Here is a 20,460-nt window from a genome sequence, read left to right on the forward strand (position 1 = left end):
TGCTGTATGTACGGACATGTTGCGCAAAAAATACCCCAAAACGGAGTTACAGAAATATATAATCATTATATAAGATTTTATGAACAATGATGAGGTGCCTGGATGGCTCAGTTGGTTGAGCGTGAGACTGTTGGTTAAGGCTCAGGTCATGATCTTGCAGTTGGTGAGTTCAAGCCCCGTGTCTGGCTTGCTTTCTTGAGATTCTCTGTCTCCCTCTCTCTCTCTCTGCCTCTTCTGTGCACATGTACATTCTTTCTGTCTCAAAAATAAATTTTTAAAAAAGATTTTATGAACAATGAAATATAATAGTTTGTACAACTGACAAAGAAAATGTAGGGAAAGTATGAAAATATACATGGGATTGATTCTCACTACTTTTAGGATAATGTAATTCTTTCAGGACTCTTTAAGAGAAAGAAAGGAAGTGAAATGGGGGGTCTCATAAGATATTTAATATCTTATATTGAATGGTGGGTGGATGAATGTGTTTGATTACCTTAGCATTTTGTCTACCTTAAACTGTTAGAATTAAGTGGTCTCAGATTATTCACTAAAGAATTTTCAGTGATTATAAATTCTTGGGAAAAAAACACTTAAGTTTTCCCTTTTTCTTCTTTAATTCACCAGACTCTTTAAGGCATGAAGGAGTAGTTTTAACTTTGAAAAAATCCTATCAATAATGGTAATAGGCTACAAATTAAGGTGTTTTTTTCAAGTGTGAAAAGGTAATGAAACTTTTTGACTTCAAGACTTCCATCAAAATAGAAAACTTTGCTAATGATGAAATAACCCACAGCAAAGCATATAATCTTTGTGAAAAAGCAAAACCACCATACAGATACCTTACTATGTTTGTGTTCACTTTCAACATTTACCTCATGAGCCAACATTCTGTATAATTCTTCTTTCGTAATTGCTAGTCGCTCCCTGTCAATGCTATCCACCACAAGGATGATGAACTAGGAGACAATTAAAAAAGAAAGAAAAGTGAATGAAATGTTGAAGTTTTGTGCAAAATGACTCTCAAGTGATAGAATATTTCTTCACACTGCCGCCATTACTATAAAACGGTCTACTGCTTTTTCATCATGAAGAGTTTGTATTGTACTGTAAAATCCAAATGCTAATAAGAACTCATCAGTTCAACAAATAAAACTGATGCCCAAGTTTATTTCGAAAAGCTGATGTTTGAACACACAATACACTGTAACACTAAGATTTATTTTAAGATGCAGGTAATCAATAATTTCTAAAGAGAAAGTCATGGTAATTTAAATAACTCCCACTAAAACTGTTTAATTGATTGCTTATTTAAGCAATCAGTAATTATTTATGTTTAAGACAGTCTCCTCCGGCCTATTAGAAAGGGACACACAAGTTAGTTTGAAAGGAAAGGAGAAACACACACACTCAAACTAATGAACAAGACATTTTTACACAACAATACCAACAATAAAAGCCCCAGAAGAAATGCCCTAAGCAGAAACACACCCACTTAGGGGCTAATAGGTTAGAGCCAGTGTAGGTGAAAGCAAAAAGCAGCAAGCAAAGAGAACTAGAGAAAAGTGTTGGTAAATGTGTATATGAAAAAAGTGGGATCTGACACATTAAAAATAAAAGCACCCTTGGTAAGAAAAATAATATACAGTGCGAAAGGGCCCCTAGTCAGATATCTTAGACAGAAGAAAGTATTAAGAAGTGAGATTAAGTGATGCTAAAGGTTATAAGAGTGACACAGAATAAATGGAGAGGGGGACGGTAACCCAGATTGTTCAGATGACCTTAAAATTAGGCAGAGACAACTAGAGTAATCTGCTTAGAGATTGTGAAGGGCTCGGAAGGGCATAAAAGGGAAGAAAATAGAAGGAATTGAGGGAAGAAACACGGCAAGTTCTCATGGACAGAATATGGAAAATGTAATGTGAGGAAGGTGGCAGGAATTCATCAACAGCTGAACTCCTTGTATGCTAATGGAGACGCTGGGCTTTGGGAGGACTCCTTAAAGAAAAGAAGAAGATGACAAGGGTGATGAAGGCCATGTGGCGGGGAGGGGGGACATCACATAGACAGGTTCTCGACCTAGAATCTAAGGTTGCAAATGCTAAGTGCTGGGCTAGTGAGCTATGATAAAGGCCACAGGTTCTGGGTAGTAATTTTGAAATTCTTTTTTTTTTTTTTTTAATGTTTTATTTTTGAGAGAGAAAGAGAGACAGCGTGAGCAGGGGAGGGTCAGAGAGAGAGGGAGACACAGGATCTGAAACAGGCTCCAGGCTCTGAGCTATTCCTCAGCACAGACCCTGATGCGGGGCTTGAACCCACAAACCGTGAGATCATGACCTGAGCCAAAGTCAGACGCTTAACCGACTGAGCCACCCAGGTGTCCCAGTAATTTTGAAATTCTTATAGAAATGGTTTATTAAGATTCTGCTCCTGAAACCAATATTACAGTATGGTAACTAACTAGACCTTATAGAAAAACTTTAAGAAAAAGTTATTTAAAAAAAAACATTTCATGCAAATGCTGTCATTAATAACAGATGTCTTTCTGGATCCGTGCTAAGTCTTCTAGAGTTTCTGCAACTTCAAAACCTCCTTTTGTAAGGCTATAAATATATATGGATCAGCTAGAACCAACTCTAACCTCTTCAGCAAAAATAGCCGCTCCTCTCCCTCAGAGCTGCAGATAATTGTGAGCTCTGACAAGGCACCAAGAGCTGTGCTGCTTAAACACAGGTGACCCTTGAAAAACAGGAGTTTGAACTGAGCAGATTCCCTTAAATGTGATTCTTTGTACAGGACTGTAAACGTATTTTCTCCTTTCGGTTTTCTTAATAACACTCTTTTCTCCAGCTCACTTTATTATAAGAATAGAGCATATAATACACACAGCAAAGAAAGCGTGTGCTAATCCACTCGCTTTGTTGTCTGTAAGGTTTCTGCTCCACAGCAGGTTATTAGTAAAGTTTTGGGGGGAGTCCAGGTATATGTGGATTTCTGACCACGCAGTGGGTCCGTGTCGCTAACCCTTGCATCATTCAAGGGGCAATTGTAGCCATTCAGTAAAAGGTTGTTTCTCTCTCACTTTCTAACATTTTTAGTTTCAGAATATTATTTTACTATAGACATATATATTAAGCTAACCTCTAACTGTATTTGCTTACCAACCTGTGTCCCCTTGCAAATAAGAAAAGTTAAGTGTGGGGCACCTGGGTGGCTAAGTCAGCTAAGCGTCCGACTTCGGATCAGGTTATGATCTCACAATTCATGGGTTCAAGCCCCACATCAGGCTCTGTGCTGACAGCTCAGAGCCTGGAGCCTGTTTCAGATTCTGTGTCTCCCTCTCTCTCTGCTCCTCCCCAACTCATGCTCTGTTTCTCTCTGCCTCAAAAATAAACAAATATAAAAAAAATTAAAAAAAAAAGAAAAGTTAAGTGCTACTATAACTGCTTAAGATCTAGGATATGCCATTTTGGTTGGACCAATCACAAACTCCACTGGAATATATATACGTAGAATTGTACTCTATCGCAATATAAATCTAGAGGAATATATGTTTATTTAAAAAGGAAACTTGTTCACCAAAAATGCCTTGCATCTCCCCACCTCCTCTGCACATGCCCTTCAAAAAAGCCACTCAATTTTTAATGGGCTTCACATTTTAGGAAAAAAGAATTGGTCAGATGTCCCCGTCTGTGAAGGGAAATTATGGATGCAATTGTACATTAGTATACTCGAATATAAATCTTGAAGATAAATCTCTCTCGATAGCACTGCATGGTTTAAAAAAAAAAAAATCTGCCTAACAAGAAATAAACACAGAAATAGAAGCCAGTCCAGATTGTTTCCTGGGCTGGCTCTGAAGCAGCAAAGTGACGAAGTAAGTGACAGAGAAGTTGGGGGTGGGTGCTGCAAAGCCATTTGTTTTTCAACAAAAATATAATCTCAGCAGCATTTTGAATGCTCAGTTCACGTTACTTGAAAACCTTGTATTCAGTTACGCTTAAAAATCTTCTATTCCTCCCTAACCAGGGTGTCATACGGCTGTGTGGCCTTGGGACAGGTCATCTAAGTGACCCGACGCTTTCTCCCAGGGCAGAGGTGGGACTGGACAGGACAGCTGTGAGGGTGAACGGAGAGAGTGTGCCCTGCAGTGCGCGTGCCAACAACAGCGGGCTTCGCTCTTTCTACTTGCCTCTTCTCTGCTATGTGAAAACCTCAAGCTCCTTACAGAAAAGGATCTTGTTGAAAAGCAACTGTCAGCACGCCTCTTACGTACTGCCTATCTAGCTCCTGGGCTGACTCTGTGGTGCCTGTTGTTAACGTGCACAAATCGGCTTGGAATACCTCTGTGTTTGAGTAATACGTGTTCCAGGACGATCTCAGGGACTCCTGACCACCGATGTCCCACATGAGAAAGTGAGTGTTCTTCACGACTATTTCTTCAACGTTGCTTCCTATGGTTGGAGACGTATGAACCACTTCGTTCATTAAGCTGTTGAAAGACACCATAAGAAATCTCTGGTAAATCCTGAGAATCTGAGGGGTGTTTTCTCCCTCCCTTTAATAGGAACCAACCTTCCTTATTTGTACAGATGACAGCATCAAAACTAGAACTTTGGAGGACAATGTGTGCAAACAAATACCTAGGCAAAGAACAACTCTTGAAGGAAGACTTTTTTCTCTCTTTTAATGGAATAAACTAAAGGCTTGATCTGGAGAGATGCGAACCCTGTGGTGTGAGTTTGTATTCCTGTGGCCAAAATCCCAGACCACCATGTTCTTGTTATCAGAGCAAAAGCAGTGCCCTTTCCCGAAAGAGCAAGTTTCTAGGTGACTGTGACATCAGCGCTTGCCAAGCAGCAACCACTGAAATAGCGGGCTCCGTTATCATTCTGAAGACTATCTACGAGAGCAAACTGAGATTTGGGTCAGCCATAAAAATTAGCTCAGGCCTATTAACCTAAACCAGAGCCTTAAAAAGATAAGGCTATAGGCAAGTGAAAATTTTAATTAAAAATTAACTGTAAATATATTTAGAATACTAATGCTCATACCACATTTATTATAATTATTAAGATACAGTAATTCATTCATTCAGTATGTATTTGCCTATAATATGCTGACACTGTTTTGGGAGAAGCTTGCAACTGTCTCTTGGGTTTTATATACATTTTTGAATCTATGTGGGAAGTTATTTCAATAACTGACAGGTTTCTGGTGTGTTTTTATTTGATGTTTAAAGGCAAAGTCACATTAAAATAGATAATGGACAATGGATCAATGTTTTAAAGTAAAACAAGTAGTTATTCTACCGTAAAACAACAAGCCACGTGGGGAGCTTTCTCGCAAAGTAGCTGAAAAACACACTGGGCACGGCTGACGTGAAGTGTTTCCGGAGAGCCGTCCACGGACATACAGAGGGTGAGGTGGGGAGAGGTGAGAGCCACACACCCGTGCACTGGATCTTACGACTGTTTGTTACAGTACTTGCGGTGTAGATCCAGTCCCACCGCTTAACACGGATCGTTTCATTAATCCCGACAGGATAAGGAGAGCTACTCTGACAAGAGGATTGATAGGCTCTTAAAACTCCCTTCCAGTATTAATGCACTTCTCTGCAAGTGGCCAGCCTTTCCTGGCTGCGAGCTGCAAAAGCAGGACTTTCAGGGGATGATCTTCATTTCTTTTGATTTGACAAGTCTGGCTAAGTTAAACAATTCACAGCTATTAGTCAAGAGAGAGGCAAGAAGCTTCCTAGAGATACTTGTCTACTTGCGTGACCCTCGGTGTGGGAAGAATTAAGTGAAATGCACTTCATCACCTCACTGTAGCACGATTATGGATGTTTTATTTATTTTGGTTTAATATTAAGCCTTTCTTGCAAAGTCGGAAAAAGACAAGTGTCTGTGAAGGCTGTACCAAACATACGGCAGTTTAGTTCACTTTTGAAACACATTGTGTGCTCGGTAGAATACAAAACCATATGTTTAAGTTTTTCCGTTATATTACAATGGTATCTTATTAATTACACAAGGTTGGCCCCGATAATGAAAATAATGAAGACTGTTTAAATAACTATACTTACAATTGGTAAAGAATGGTGGTTTTCCCTGCATTATCCAGTCCCACTATAATTACTTTGTGTTCTACAAAAAGAAAACAAACCGGAAACATTTAACACTACTGCATACTACAATTACAAGCTTTCAACACTGATTATTACTTAGCTTTCTAATGAGGATCATTCAGTGGATTCTTATTACTGGATTGTTAAAACACAGAGTCAAGAGAGCTTCACGATGTCAAGGTTACCTACGGTAGGGGAGGCAATGTAGTACGTTGGTCTCCGCCTGGCTGGCTTATAAATGAATGTGAGATGGGGGTAAGAGGGACGTATACAAGAAGCTGTGTTGGGGGAAAAACCACAAATTGTGATCCTGACAAGGCACTATGATCCATAATCAAAGTTTACAAAACTTATTTTACACACGTGCTTGTCGTCCCCGATAATCATAATAGCTTTTTTATCAAGTTATTTTTACACCTGCAAGTTTTCCCACCTACATCCACCGAGATTGTTTCTTCCCTTCATGAAGAAATCCAATTTCTAACACAAAACTGAAAAGGTTTCCTTGACACACATATTCTCTCCATCAGTTTCTCATTCTTTCCATTATCTTATATATATATATATATATTTTTAGTTTATTTGGAGACACAGATAGTGAGTGCACGCACATGTAAGAGGAGAGGGGCAGAGAGAGAAGGAGAGAGAGAATCCCAAGCAGGCTCCACACTGCAAATGTGGAGCCAGGCGTGGGGTTCGCACCCATGAACCATGCGATCGTGACCTGAGCTGAAATCAAGAGTTGGATGCTTAACCGACTGAGCCACCCAGGTGCCCCTCCTTCCATTAACTTAAAGATAAAAACGCAATTACTTTGTCCTCAATGCTTTTTCAATCTGGATTTTACAACTCTTTTGAGCAGGTACGGTTTCTGCTCTCCATGCAACAAAAACCTCTGGAGTCTTCTCCCTCTGGGGCCATGCACAGAACAGTCACTTGTTTCCCAGACAGATTTTAAGGCCCACCTAATTATTCTGTTAAGTGGTACACACTCTGAAACCTCCCTTGAGCACAGAGAAGACACTTTAGAATCATCTTCTCTAGATTTTAACCTTTACGGAACACATTAAAGATAGCTCTCTTCCCCAGGGCGGAAATGCTCAAAAGGCTACCAGTGAACCTTCATAAGAACCACAACACAATGGATTTATTTGTAGCCAACGATCTGCCATATTTCCTATCATAACCCTGCTGCCCTTGTTAACCTTCGTAATATGAAAATTCGGATTATACATGTAATCAGACATCCGCTCGTATTCCTACTCTAAAGCGTCAATACTCAGTCAAAAACAGAGGCCACTATTCACAGACAAGTTCTTAGGTGACAAATGAGGTGTCTTTATGCATCTCTAACAACCCCAACACTGTCGGTACTGCCGTTAACAGCGCAGGACAAAGGACAGGTTTCTCTCCGAGGGCTTTTTTCCCCTACGGCAGAAGCTGCTTTGTAAACCGCGAAACAGAACAAAACTTGTTGGCTTATTATAACTCACTAGAATTCTCCTTTCTGGACTTTTTGGGTGCATATCCCCTCATTTCTAAAGGAGCCAATCTTTATTTTCCTCCCTTTACAGGACAAGAGTGAAAACCCTCTTCCAGTTGAGGGACAAGCACTCTAAATTTGGGGGAACATGGGGCGCCTGGGGGGGCTCAGTCAGTTGAGCGTCTGACTTCGGCTCAGGTCACGATCTCACGGTTGGTGGGTTCGAGCCCCGCGTTGGGCTCTGTGCTGACAGCTCAGAGCCCACAGAGCCTGGAGCCTGCTTTGGATTCTGTATCTCCTCCCTCTGCCTCTGACCCTCCCCTGCTCACACTCTCTCTCTCTCTCAGAAAAAAATAAAACATTAAAAAAATTACTAAATTTGGGGGAACAGCTGGAAACCACTGGCCCAGCATCTGGAGACCAGGGGGTCCCTGCAGGAGTGAGAAGGAAGCCATTAGTCTGGAAGTAAGCCAAACTCGTGCGCAGACACTGCTGCTGGGAAAGGAAAAGGTAAGGTAGCAGCACCACACGGCTCACTGTTGAGGCCACTGAAGTGAACCACCAACACCCAGGGCCATTTTCAAACAGCCCTGCCCCTCGCTTCACATTTTGTATGATGATGGTGATCAGAGTATTGAAGGCCTGTGATAGCAAAACTCATAATAAACAAGGCATCTTTTTTAAAGTTTATTTAAGTAAGAGAAAGAGGGAGGGAGGGAGAGAGCGTGAGGGGACAAGCAGAGAGAGAGACTCCCAAGCATGAACTGTGAGATCATAACCTGAGCTGAAATCAAGAGTCTTAACTGACTGAGCCACCCAGGCGCCCTTATAATGTATCATTTTCAAAAACTGGTCCTCAATTTGAACTAAGTCAGGGGTGACAAACTCTGAAGGCCAAAAGAACGTGAGTTTCATTACAATGAGATTAATTTCAGGTCTTTTTCAGATTCCTCAGTGATAGGGAATTCTAGCAATTAAGACAAAACAATTTCACCTCGGTCTTATAATAAAGGTATTATATCAATCCTTCAGTTAAACTGAGGCCTATCTTCTGATATTATCATCTACAACCTGATATATTCTAATAAATCATCATCAACAGAAAAGAGGGTTTTTTTGAGTATGAAATAACAAAAATAAATAAAAGCATGAAATAACACAGTGTGTTATATTTTACTTTTTAAAAATTTTTAATGCTTATTTTTGAGAGAGAGAGAGAAAGAGAGAGACAGAGTGCGAGCAGGAGAGGTGCAGAGAGTGAGTGAGAGAGAGAGAGAGAGAGAGAGAGAAACAGAATCTGGAGCAGGCTTGAGACCCTGAGCTGTCAGCACAGAGACAGAAGCAGGACTCAAACCCATGAATGGTGAGATCATGACTTGAGCCAAAGTTGGACACTAAACTGACTGAGCCACCCAGGTGCCCCAAAAATGTATTTTATTTATTTTTTAATGTTTATTTTTGAGAAAGTGAGTGAAAGCAGGGGAGGGGTAGAGAGAGAGGGAGACAGAGGATTGGTAGCGGGCTCTGGGCTGACTGACTGCACAGAGCCTGATGTGGGGCTCAAACCCACGAACCATGAGATATGACCTGAGCCTAAGTCAGATGCACAGCCCACTGAGCCAGCCACCCAGGAGCCCCAACAGAGTGTATTTTAAATCTTTTCTTTGAAAAGGCATCTCTCGAACATCATCTGTACAAAAAGAGGGAAATCAAGTTCAAAGGCCATTTACTAAAAAGCCAAGTACAAAATAAAAGCTGTTTGTACTCCATGGCATAACTGTAATTCTTCCTTCTGTCTTCAAAGGCCTCCATTGTACTTTGCTGCCACTTGAGTATGCCAGTGACCAAGGACTTGAGTTCACCGATGCCAGTTAGTCAAATTTTTATGTATTCAAGAAAAACACAGACAATGACACATACCTTTACTGTAAGGAGAAAAGGAAATCAAATTAGTATGTTGCTCTCAATGTCCACAAGTCATGTCTGATGAATAAAAGATAAATCATGTAGTGGCATCTGATACCACTTGATGTTACAAAGCACATGACTTAAGGTACTTGTTCTGTACTGCTTCTCAGTTGTGGGTAATCAACAGGACACATACCGACCTTATGTACAGAAACATAAAAATATCACCTCAATTATATAATGCTTAGTGATTTCCTGTAGTCATGATAAAATAGTTTCCTTTACCTGTCACAGTTAACTAAAGCAGATATAAAAAAGATGCATGTAAGTTTGTACTATGTCACCGGACATTTTTTATTGTTTATCTAATAGATTAAAAAAAACCTTTCAAAATACATCATTATAGTTCAATTCAATCTCAGTCAGGTGGGGAAAAAACCTATCTCCTAAAGGTCAGATTTTGAGTGGCTGCCCATCGGATGAACATCAGACATTTAACATCACTTTTACTTATGGAGCCAGCAGTGGCGATTTCTGACTCCCTAGAACTGAAATATTTACAGCTGTGAGAAAACCGCACAACTCTATGCTTTTATAATTTCAACTGATCCTCAACTTGGATATGTAAGCTGTATATTCTTCAACTCCTCTCCATGAAAATGAAGTATTTAGTTGATAGACTGAGACACAGTCAATTCTCATTTAACCTTAAAGAGGGAAGACTATGAACATGGACAATACTAAATTCTTAAGAATGATTTTTGCAAATGAAGTTATCAAAGTTTACCTTCTTTATTGTTTTTCAGTAGCGTTATTAAATTCAATATACTGCCAGAGTTAGGAGCTGCCCATGTTTGGGGCCAGAAATGTGTACGTTGGGGACAGAGTATGTACATACAACTTACAAACTTTCACGGACAGCCAAATAAGTCTGGGTTAAAACACGACCCTAAGTATCAGAGTTAACAAGGCATCCAAATGTCATGATCTCACAGTTCGTGTGTTCGAGTCCCACATGGGGCTCTGTACTGACAGCTCAGAGCCTGGAGCCTGTTTCAGATTCTGTGACTCCCTCTCTCTCTGCCCCTCCCTCCCTCATGCTGTGTCTCTCTCTCTCAAAGTAAATAAACATTAAAAAAAAGAAAAAAGAAAAGAAAAAAAAGAAATCTCTTCCTGGACACCAGGCTGTACCTCTTCCCAGAACAGAGGTCTGAGTGGAGAGCATTTCCAGTTCTACTTAGGAATCCATGCCTGTCCAGGGTCAACACAAAGCATGTTTATTTATACTAAATGAAAGTCCAGTTGAACAGCTTTTGTTTAACTTTCATCAAGTGTTTGCACAAAAGTTTCTCTGCACTCTTGGCTATAGTGTTTGCTCTCTTGGATCTCCTTAAAAGCTGGCTCCTACTATGCTGTAAGCAGGGCATACAGACATAAAGTCTATACAGAATGAGGCTTCAAAACAAAAGTATTAAGAGCACTTGCTTCGGGGCGCCTGGGTGGCTCAGTCGGTTAAGCGTCCGACTTCGGCTCAGGTCATGATCTCAGGGTTCGTGGGTTCGAGCCCTGCATTGGGCTCTGTGCTGACAGCTGGCTCAGAGCCTGGAGACTGTTGTCTCCCTCTCTCTCCAACCCTCCACTGCTCACGCTCTCTCTCAGAAATAAATAGAAAACATTAAAAATTTTTTTAAAAAAGCACTTACACAGTAAAAACACAGATAAAAGATGGCTTAAGAGAAAAAGGATGGAAAAAGAAATTTCAAAAAACAAGTGGAAGAAATATCAAAGAAATGTGTGTGCTAAGATGATCGACTTTTATTTTTAAAATATAAGAAAGCCCCGAAGATGTCACAAAATGGGGATCACTACCTTCTAGACATATTGCCTGCACCAACACCATCACAGAACAAGAGCCTCCCGGTGAACAGAGTATGTAAATAACTTCGCAAGGAAACAAGTAAAAATGTCCTATGGCAAATCTGGTGATTCAGCAAATTTGGGGATTTGCATACACAGAAAGGGAGTCTAAATTGCTGCAAGGGGTAGGTGTTAAGAAGTCAGAAGACAGGAAGTCAGTCTGAGACCTGAAGGCCTGCACGACAATGTTGAGCACCCAAGGAAGTCTGGCTCTTGAAAAGAAAAAAAGGAAAAGCCATAAAAACAACTAACTCTGTCTTATACTGGTTATCGAATCATAAAACATTACAGCTTGGAAGAGACTGCAGAATTTCAGATCTATTCCTTCTCTCCCACCTCTTCACCTACAAATGTGCCACCTATAAAGGCATTTCTGAGGAACCAAGGTCTCCAAGAACACTTATTGACCTGGGCCGTCTTGCTTATGTTCTAGATAAGAAATTAATGTCCTATGTATTTAAGTAATGTGTTCTAGTAAACAATGGTAAGAGCCACCATTTGTTTTTCCGCTCTTTTTGCTAGAAAGTATTAAGTCCCCTTCCAAATTCTTCAGTCTCTCCCACTCCCCCACAGTATCCATATTCCTGGATTGTCTACATTTTGTTAAGAGCAGCTACATAAATCTGATGAGTCAACGATTCAACATTTATTGAGTTCCTTTTATGCCTGACTGTAACATTTGTGATTGAGACTAACAAGGCAAGCTCTCTACCCTCCAAAATCTTAAAGGCAGGTATGTAAATAAACACTTACAATACACCATCATTAGTACAAAGCAAAAGATACAGAAGTATATGATAATATTCCCAAGGATAACTGAGATCTAAAAAAAAAATTTTTTTTAACTTTTTAAAAAATTTATTTCTGAGAGAGAGAGAGAGAGAGAGAGAGAGCATGAGCAGGAGAGGGCAGAGACAGAGGGAGACACAGAATCTGAAACAGGCTCCAGGCTCTGAGCTGTCAGCACAGAACCCGACGTGGGGCTCGAACCCACGAACCGTGAGATCGTGATCTGAGCCAAAGTTGGATGCTCAACCGACTGAGCCACCCATGCGCCCCAAGGATAACTGAGATCTAGAATCCAACTCTCAGCTGAGGAAATAAATGTCAATAGTAAAAAGGACTATTACAGAGTGCCAGTATGACTGTTTGATGGGCACTGTGTTAGTTAATCCTCACAATCATTCCATGAGAAAGTGGTGGTACTCCTCATTTTACTGATGAGGAAACTGAGTCTTAGGTTAAATAACGTGCTGGGAAGTCTGGCCAATGATCTCCCAGTGTGATGCCTCCCCATCCTTACGATACAACTGAATCTTAAAATCATACAATAATAAATAGGAAGAGCTTACTGGATAGAAGAAAAACACTCTTCTGGTAGATAAGGGGATTAAATACAGGTAAGAAGGCAAGAAATCAGAGTCTGACAGGTAGCACACACTAAGGTCAGAGACCACAGTGAAGTGCCTAAGACCAAAGATTCGAACTCGCCAAACAAAGGCCATGATAAGAAAGGCGTCCACAAGGAAACATTGAAATTGATTTCAACTCCTGCAGTTCTCTAGAGAATTCAAATGTTGCCTGGTGGAAGGTTACAAGCTAGAAGGCAAATTTTTTTTTAATGGTTTTATTTTATTTTTAGGAGAGAGCGAGCCAGCGAGCAGGAGAGGGGCACAGAGGATCTGAAGCAGGCTTTACCTGCACAGCAGAGAGGCCAAAGTGGGGCTCGAATTCACAACCCCAACGGGGAGATCACGACCTGGGCTGAAGTCGATGTTTAACCGACTGAGGCACCCAGGCGCCCCAGGGAAGGCAAATGTTAAGGGGTAGAGATAATACATGGTTTTCAAACTTGTGGGACCATGACCACAGTTAAACATATTTTGCATTATGACCCAGGATACACACAACTGAAACAAAAGTTTCACAAAATGGTACCTTTACTGAGATACACTGTGATGGTTTCTGTTTTAGAATGTTCATTCCTTTATTCATTTTCCTTTTTTAAGTACGCTCCATGCCCAAGGTGGGGCTTGAACTCATGACCCTGGGATCAAGAGTTGGATGCTCTACTGACTGAGCCAGCCAGATGACCCTGTTCATTTCTTTTTTAAATGCTGATCCTCAGTAAATGGACTCTGTCACTTACTAATGGGTTATATTGGGCAATGTGGGGAAAAACTGGATTTGAGAATCACAAGTGAACTGGGTGAGTACAACGTTAAACCACCACCATAACCTAAAAAACATTTTATGGAGTACTGCACACAATTGCGGATTATTTTTTTCAAGCACAAATGGTACATGCACCAAGGAGATCGTTTGGACAGACTATAAAAAAGCCTCAATAAGTGTGATAAAAACTGGAAACCTTACAGAGTATATTTCTGACAATGGAATTAAGTTAGGAACCAGCAATGAGCTATTTAGAAAAACAAATATTTGAAAACTTATAAATAATCCAAAGGTCAAGGAAATCACAAACAAAAAAATTAAAACATTTCAAACTGAATGACGTTAACAGCATATTAAAAGTTGTGGAATGAAGCTAACACAGTTCTTAGGAAAGACACTTATGGCTTTAAAATGTTATATATACGGGGAGCCAGGGTGGCTTAGTCGGTTGAACATCTGACTCTTGATCTTTGCTCAGGTCATGATCTCACAGTTTGTGAGTTCACGTCCTTATTGGGCTCTGTAATAACCATGCGGAGCCTACTTGAGAATCTCTCTCTCCCTCTCTCTTCCCCTTTCCTATTTGTGCTCTCTCTCAAAGTAAATAAATGAACTTAAAAAAAAGTTACAAGGGAGCCTGGGTGGCTCAGGTCATGATCTCACAATTCGTGGGTTTGAGCCCCACATCGGGCTCTGTGCTGACAGCTAGCGCAGAGCCTGGAGCCTGCTTCAGATTCTGGGTCTCCCTCTCTCTCTGACGCTCCCCTGCTCATGTTGTCTCTCTCTCGCTTTCAGAAATACATAAAACATTAAAAAAAAAAAAAGCTACACGTGAATGGAAGAAGAGGCAAGAACAATGACACACACCCCATCCTTATGAAGATGGGGTGGGGGGGTACAGAGTAAACCCAAAGTAAGTAGATGAAAGGAAGGAAGGAGTAGGAATTAGTAAAATAGAAAACAGAAAACAAGAGAGAAAATTACAATCTTTTAAAAGATTAACAAACATGTTGGACGACTGACACTATCAGACTACAAAATTCACTGTGAAGTAGTCCAATAATCAAGATGGTGTAGTGTGGCATTGGGATGGGCGTCTAGATCAGTGCAAGAGGGATGGCCAGAGAAAAGACTCCCAGTCTTTCGACAAACGCTCTAAAGCAATCTACTGGGAAAGCAAAGTCTTCCAGTCAATTAAGCTGGAACAAGCAGATATCCACGTAAAAATAATGAGTTCCAATCCCCTATACTCACATCATAACTGCCAAGTAATCTGAGAGGGCTCACAGACCGAAGCCAAAAAGCCAACGCGTGTAGGTGAAAGGAACAGGTCACAGAAAGCAACAATCGTTTAAAAAAAAAAAAAAAGTTGGAAAAAAAATCAGGCTTCACCAAAATTTAAAATTTCCATTTAGCCAAAAATCCCATTAAGAAAATGAATAAGGAAGCCACAAACTGGAGTAAAATATTCACAAACATATATTGATAAAGGTCTCAATTCCTGGAGATATTAATAATTATATATAATTTTTTAGAGAAAACAACGTAACGGGAAAAGGATTTGAACGTTCCACAAAAGAAAACCAAATGTTTGGTGAGCACATGAAAAAGGTGCGTTAATACCCAAAAGTTATCAGAAAAATGCAAATTAAAACCAAAATGACGTATCACTATTCATCTAACAGAAATAACTAAAATTAAAAAGACTGCTGACATCAAATGTTGGTAAAGAAGAGTTGAAGTCTCAAACGCTGCTGGTGAGAGTATAAAAATGGTTTAACACTTTGGAAAACAATCTAATACAAAACTAATCGTATATCTACTCTATGACTTAACAACGGCACTTCTAGGGGAGCCTGGGTGGCTCAGTCAGTTAAGCATTGAACTCTTGACTTCAGCTCAGGTCATGATTTCAGGGTTCAAGAGTTTAAGCCCTACTTCGGGTTAAGCCCTGATAGTACTGAGCGTGTTTGGGATTCCCTCTCTCTGCCCCTCCCCTGCTCATGCTTGCGCTCTCTCTCTCTCAAAATAAATAAACTTTGGGGGAGCCTGGGTGGTCAGTAGTTTAAGCGTCCAACTTTGGCTCAGTCAAGATCCTGCAGTTTGTGAGTTTGAGCCCTGCATTGGGCCCTGTGCTGACAGCTTGGAGACTGAGCCGGGAGCCTGCTTCAGATTCTGTGTCTCCTTCTCTCTCTCTGCCCCTCCCCCGCTCATGCTCTGTCCCTCAAAATAATAAATGAACATTAAAAAAATTTAAGAGCAATTAAAAAATAACATTTAACAAATAAAAGGTTTTTATATATTAAAAATATAGCAGAATCAAAATTTTCAATAGGAAGACTGGAAGACAAAGGAAATATTCCAGAAAATAGAACTGAAAAAAAAAAGACAGTAAAATGGGAAAGAATACTTGACATCAAGTAGTACAATATGACCAATATTTCCAAAAAAGTAGAGGAAAGAAATCCTAAGAGGAAAAAAAATTCTTACAACTATAAATGTCCAATTTTATGTAAAAAGGTCCAGAGCTGGGGCGCCTGGGTGGCTCAGTCGGTTGAGCATCCGACTTCAGCTCAGGTCATGATCTCAGGTTTCTGGGTTCGAGCCCCATGTCAGGCTCTGTGCTGGAGCCTGTTACAGATTCTGTATCTCTCTCTCTCTCTGACCCTCCCCTGCTCATGCTGTCTCTCTCTCTCTCTCTCAGAAATAAATAACACATTAAAAAAAATTAAAAATAAATAAATAAAAAGGTCCAGAGCTTAGCACAGTGAACCAAAAAAGACATGTAACAAGGCACGTGCATTTCAAATTTAAAAATATCAGGGATGGGGTGCTTGGGTGGCTCAGTCAGTTAAGTGTCTGTCGGACTCTTGATTTCAGCTCAGGTCATAATTTAACAGTTGATGGATTCGAGTCCTCTGTCCACCTCCATGCTCATAGCACGGAGCCTGCTTGGGATTCTCTCTCCCCCCTCTCACTGCCCCTCCTCTCGCTCTCAAAATGAGTACATAAACTTAAAAAAATAAAATAAAATAAAAATGCCAGGGAGAGTCAGAAAACTCTGAAATCTACTAGAAAGACAAAGATTAAAACAGCAGAGGAAGAACGATACTTATCTTCCCAACAACTCTAGAAGCTAAGGACAATGACAATACCTTCAAATACCTTCTGAAAGAGAGGTGTTCCAACTCAGAAGTTTATATTCGGCCCAATTATAAATCAAAAATGAGGATAAATATATTTTCAGGACAGACTTAATACATTTTCAGGCATTTGCAATTGTAAAAAAAAAAAAAAAAAAAAAAACTACTTTGGNAGGGTAAAGCAAGAAAGATATGAGTTCTAGCGAAAGAGAAAAGCAAAGGAAATTCCTGGGATGACTCTAAAGACGAATCCAGCACAGCTGCGTAGCAGGCAGCGTGAAGCAAGTGCAGTTTGGAGCAGGAGGGAGTTCGGAGGGAGGTGCGACCAAAGATCGATCATGCGACTGAGTGTAATATAGGGGAACCTGTATGGGAAATTCTGGGATAAAATGAAAGGGCTTAGTCAAATATGCAAAGAAAACAAAGGCAATGGGATGTTGTAATTATTTACTCTAGGGGAAAAAAGTTATAGGAAAAAGGGAAACATAATTAGAGCACACTGTGGCTGGGGTAGGGGACGAGGAAATTTTACAATCACTGAAAATGAAAAGACGGTGTGTATCAAACCAACACAGTTATTGGGATGATAAGGGAAAAGGGCCTAAGAGCTCTCTCTTCTCCCATAATAAGACAACTGATTCATTCGTCGGACACTAATACCATCTATGTCCATCACATCTCAAAGGACAATTGATAATGTTTAAAATTACCACAGAGGCATACCATTCAAAAATACGGAAGTATGTGCCAGAACAGATACAAACACAAGTTTGTAAAGATGATCCGATTTGAAAGTACTCCCTTCGTCGATAACCGCATCCCAATTAAGCAATACAAATTGCCGAAACCGTGTACTTTGTCAGTTTCACTTAGACAAACATGCTTTGGCACATTTATTCCCAGAAAGGTATCAAATTTAAGATTAGAAGCTTTGTGCTGTAAAATGCTACGGAAAAAAAAAAAGATGGGAGGCAAATATTGTTTAAAAAAAAAAAAAGGAAAAAAAAGACGGGAAAGGAGTCCTTAAAGTAACATATGTAGTTCTCAACTCTGGCTGCAAATCTGAATCACCTAGACACTGACGCCCTGGTCACCCTGCCCCATTCTGATCTAACTGGTCTGAGGCAGGGCCTTGGGCTTATTATTCTAATATGCAACCAAGATCGAGTCATCTGAGTATCTCTGGATGAACTGTATTACAGTGGTGAAAATGGAAAATGCTGAGGTTGTCAGTTAATGCTGTCGATACAGAAAGTAAAAAAAAACAGAGACTAAAGTATCGGTCTCCTCACATTATTCCCCGTTTAAAAAATAACAGCGAGTAAACTCTTCAACGGTCCCCGTGGCTTGCTCTGTAGTTTGATGCCTTAGTTGGTGGACACACAACGCCCTCTGCAATCTGGTTCTTAGGGGCTACCTCTCCAACCTCATCCCCTCTAACTCCCCCACAGGCAAATGGAGACACCGCCAAACTAAACTATTTTCAGCTTCCTTCAATGTACCAAAGTATTCGATCACTCTCCCATTTGCATATTATTAGCCCTTCAGCCTAGAATAATATGGCCCTTCTACTCCCTCTAATCACTGTAAGCTCCTACTGACATTAAAGTACAAGTATACCTTTCCCTGTAGTCTTCCAGGAACCACTAGAGAAAAATTAATCACTTCTTGGCAATCACAGCCACGCTTCTATACATGTCTGTTCAAAAATTTACCACACTGCACTTCCCCCCCTTCCCCCCTAGGTCTCATTTACTGACCTTTGAGTACTTTGAGAACAAGTAACTATGTTACCTTTTCTGTTTGTTTTTCATCTTTGTATCTGCTATGCCTAACTGAAGGCTGGCCTATGGCCCATGACTAGATGTCAGCTGCATGAATGAATGATAAAATGACAGGATAACCACTAGCTCTAAATGTTCAACAGCAAAGTTAAAGGAAAAGAAAAATTCTAAATAGTAATGGGGATTGAGGAGGCCTGATAAAGTTTGTGACTTTAAGCAGCTGATGAACGTTTTTCTTCATCTCTTAAATCTTCCCCCTAAGTCCTCCATTCCCTTCTAGTTTGATTATGGAAGGTTCAATAAATCAATTATTAATTAAACAGTAAAAACAAAACAGTGGAGAAGAAGAATAGGATGGGTTATACAAGGAGAAACCAAGACTTTGGTAACGTTTTGTTCCTTAAACTATGGGGAAAGGTAGGCAGGGGAGAACTGTGTTGATCTTTACAGTTTTTACCAGGTCTTAGAATGCAGCTTTACATTTACATCTAGTAGTGATTTCAAGTAACAAGGACTGGAAAATATAAACTTCTGGGGAAAAAAATCACATATTAAATGTATAGACTGTATCCTTAGTTAAAGGCTGAGCACTATGAAAGCACCAGAGATGTGACACCTGTGGTAATTGCAAATATACACATAATTGCATATACACACATAAGCACATGTGTATACACATACATATTTATTTACTTATAACTTTAGAAAAGACTACTTTAGCGTTCTCGGCTATGGAACAAGTGAACTAAAGTCATGTCATTCTCTTCCCGAGTTCTCAAATCCAGGGAAAAAAACCCATATTAAGCAGTAACAATTGGTAATCATTAAAAAACACTGGGTTTTTATTACGTCTGGGTATTAAATAGAAAACGATCCAACTTGACAATAAACTATGAAAGAAAAAAATAAAAAAAATAAATAGAAAACGAAACTGAATTGCAATAGTAGTTTCAATTACTAAGGAAAGCATTCTGTTCAGAGAAAGGCTAAAACTTCACCTATGGTCAGCCTCCCCCCACCTCCCACTTTTTCTTTTTTTTTGGGGGGGGGGCGGGTTTTTTTTTTCTCTCTTCAGAAGACATCACCTCTCATCCTTTCTGACTCAGAACAGGTTTTACAACTCCTTGGCCCTTTGGACTTCCAACTTCCAAATGTCTCATCACCTGTCCCAGGCTAATTGCGGCCACGTAATCTCCTGCACAGAACCAGAAGCATTTCGTTCTCTAATAGCTAAGAAAGGAATAAAGGGTTCGGGATGCTGGGTTCCAGAAACCCGTGTATCTCACAAGGCAACTCATTCCCGAGGGCGAGCGGGCCGGCGACCCGAGACAGAACGGGAAGGCACACAGGCTTACAGACCTGGGCGGTAAACAAAGCAGCGCCAGTAACAATAACTAAAAATTAAAAAAAAAAAAAGTTGATAGGTTTCTGGGCGCACATTTGCGAGGCAAGACGCAGGATGCTTCACCAGAGACGGAAAAGGCCTGCAAAATGCCTCCAGGTATCACTAGGTCCTTCTCGATCGGCTTCGCTCCAATCCCCAAATTCTTAGTCTGGACTCCGGGATCCCAAACGCCGCCTCTTTCCACTCCTCGTTTCTCCCACACGTCCCGTCTCCGCTGCACTTTCTCCCAGGCTAAAATCCCGAGCTTCTACCCGCCCCCTCGAGCAAATCACTTCTCTGCGTCTCCGAAGGTGAGGGTCCGCCGACAGCCCTGCCTCCGGCGCTCCCCCAGGGCGGCCAGACCCTCCTCCTCGGAGGCGAGCCTCGGCGCAGCTCCATCCTTCTCACCTTGGTTGCAGAAGAGGCTCCACAGTTTAGCGAAGATCAGCCCCATCACGAGCACCCGGGCGGGCCGCGGGGTCCCTCAGCAGCAGGTGCCGCTGCGCCGGGCCCCCCACCACGGCGCTGGCTGTAGCGAC

General features: G+C 40.8%; 1 protein-coding gene across 4 annotated transcripts in view; it reads right to left on the reverse strand.

The window, feature by feature from the left end:
- Positions 1 to 20,460, reverse strand: part of ARL5B (ARF like GTPase 5B) — a 29,577-nt gene that overhangs the window by 8,831 nt on the left and 286 nt on the right. The window contains exons 1-5 of one of the 4 annotated variants that reach the window (XM_077772399.1): positions 20,330 to 20,454; positions 6,086 to 6,146; positions 4,345 to 4,492; positions 876 to 959; positions 43 to 255 (exon numbers count right to left, since the gene is read on the reverse strand). In XM_077772399.1, the coding sequence (XP_077628525.1) occupies positions 142 to 255; positions 876 to 959; positions 4,345 to 4,492; positions 6,086 to 6,146; positions 20,330 to 20,375 (453 nt within the window). In that variant the 5' untranslated portion in view covers positions 20,376 to 20,454 and the 3' untranslated portion in view covers positions 43 to 141. Of the gene's footprint in view, positions 1 to 42; positions 256 to 875; positions 960 to 4,344; positions 4,493 to 6,085; positions 6,147 to 20,329; positions 20,455 to 20,460 lie in introns of those variants that run through there. The other 3 variants (XM_077772398.1, XM_077772400.1, XM_077772401.1) reach the window with 3 other exon arrangements.

The sequence above is a fragment of the Crocuta crocuta genome, unplaced genomic scaffold, assembly GCF_008692635.1.
Source record: "Crocuta crocuta isolate KB4526 unplaced genomic scaffold, BGI_CrCroc_1.0 scaffold96, whole genome shotgun sequence".
In the NCBI taxonomy this organism is placed as follows: domain Eukaryota; kingdom Metazoa; phylum Chordata; class Mammalia; order Carnivora; family Hyaenidae; genus Crocuta; species Crocuta crocuta.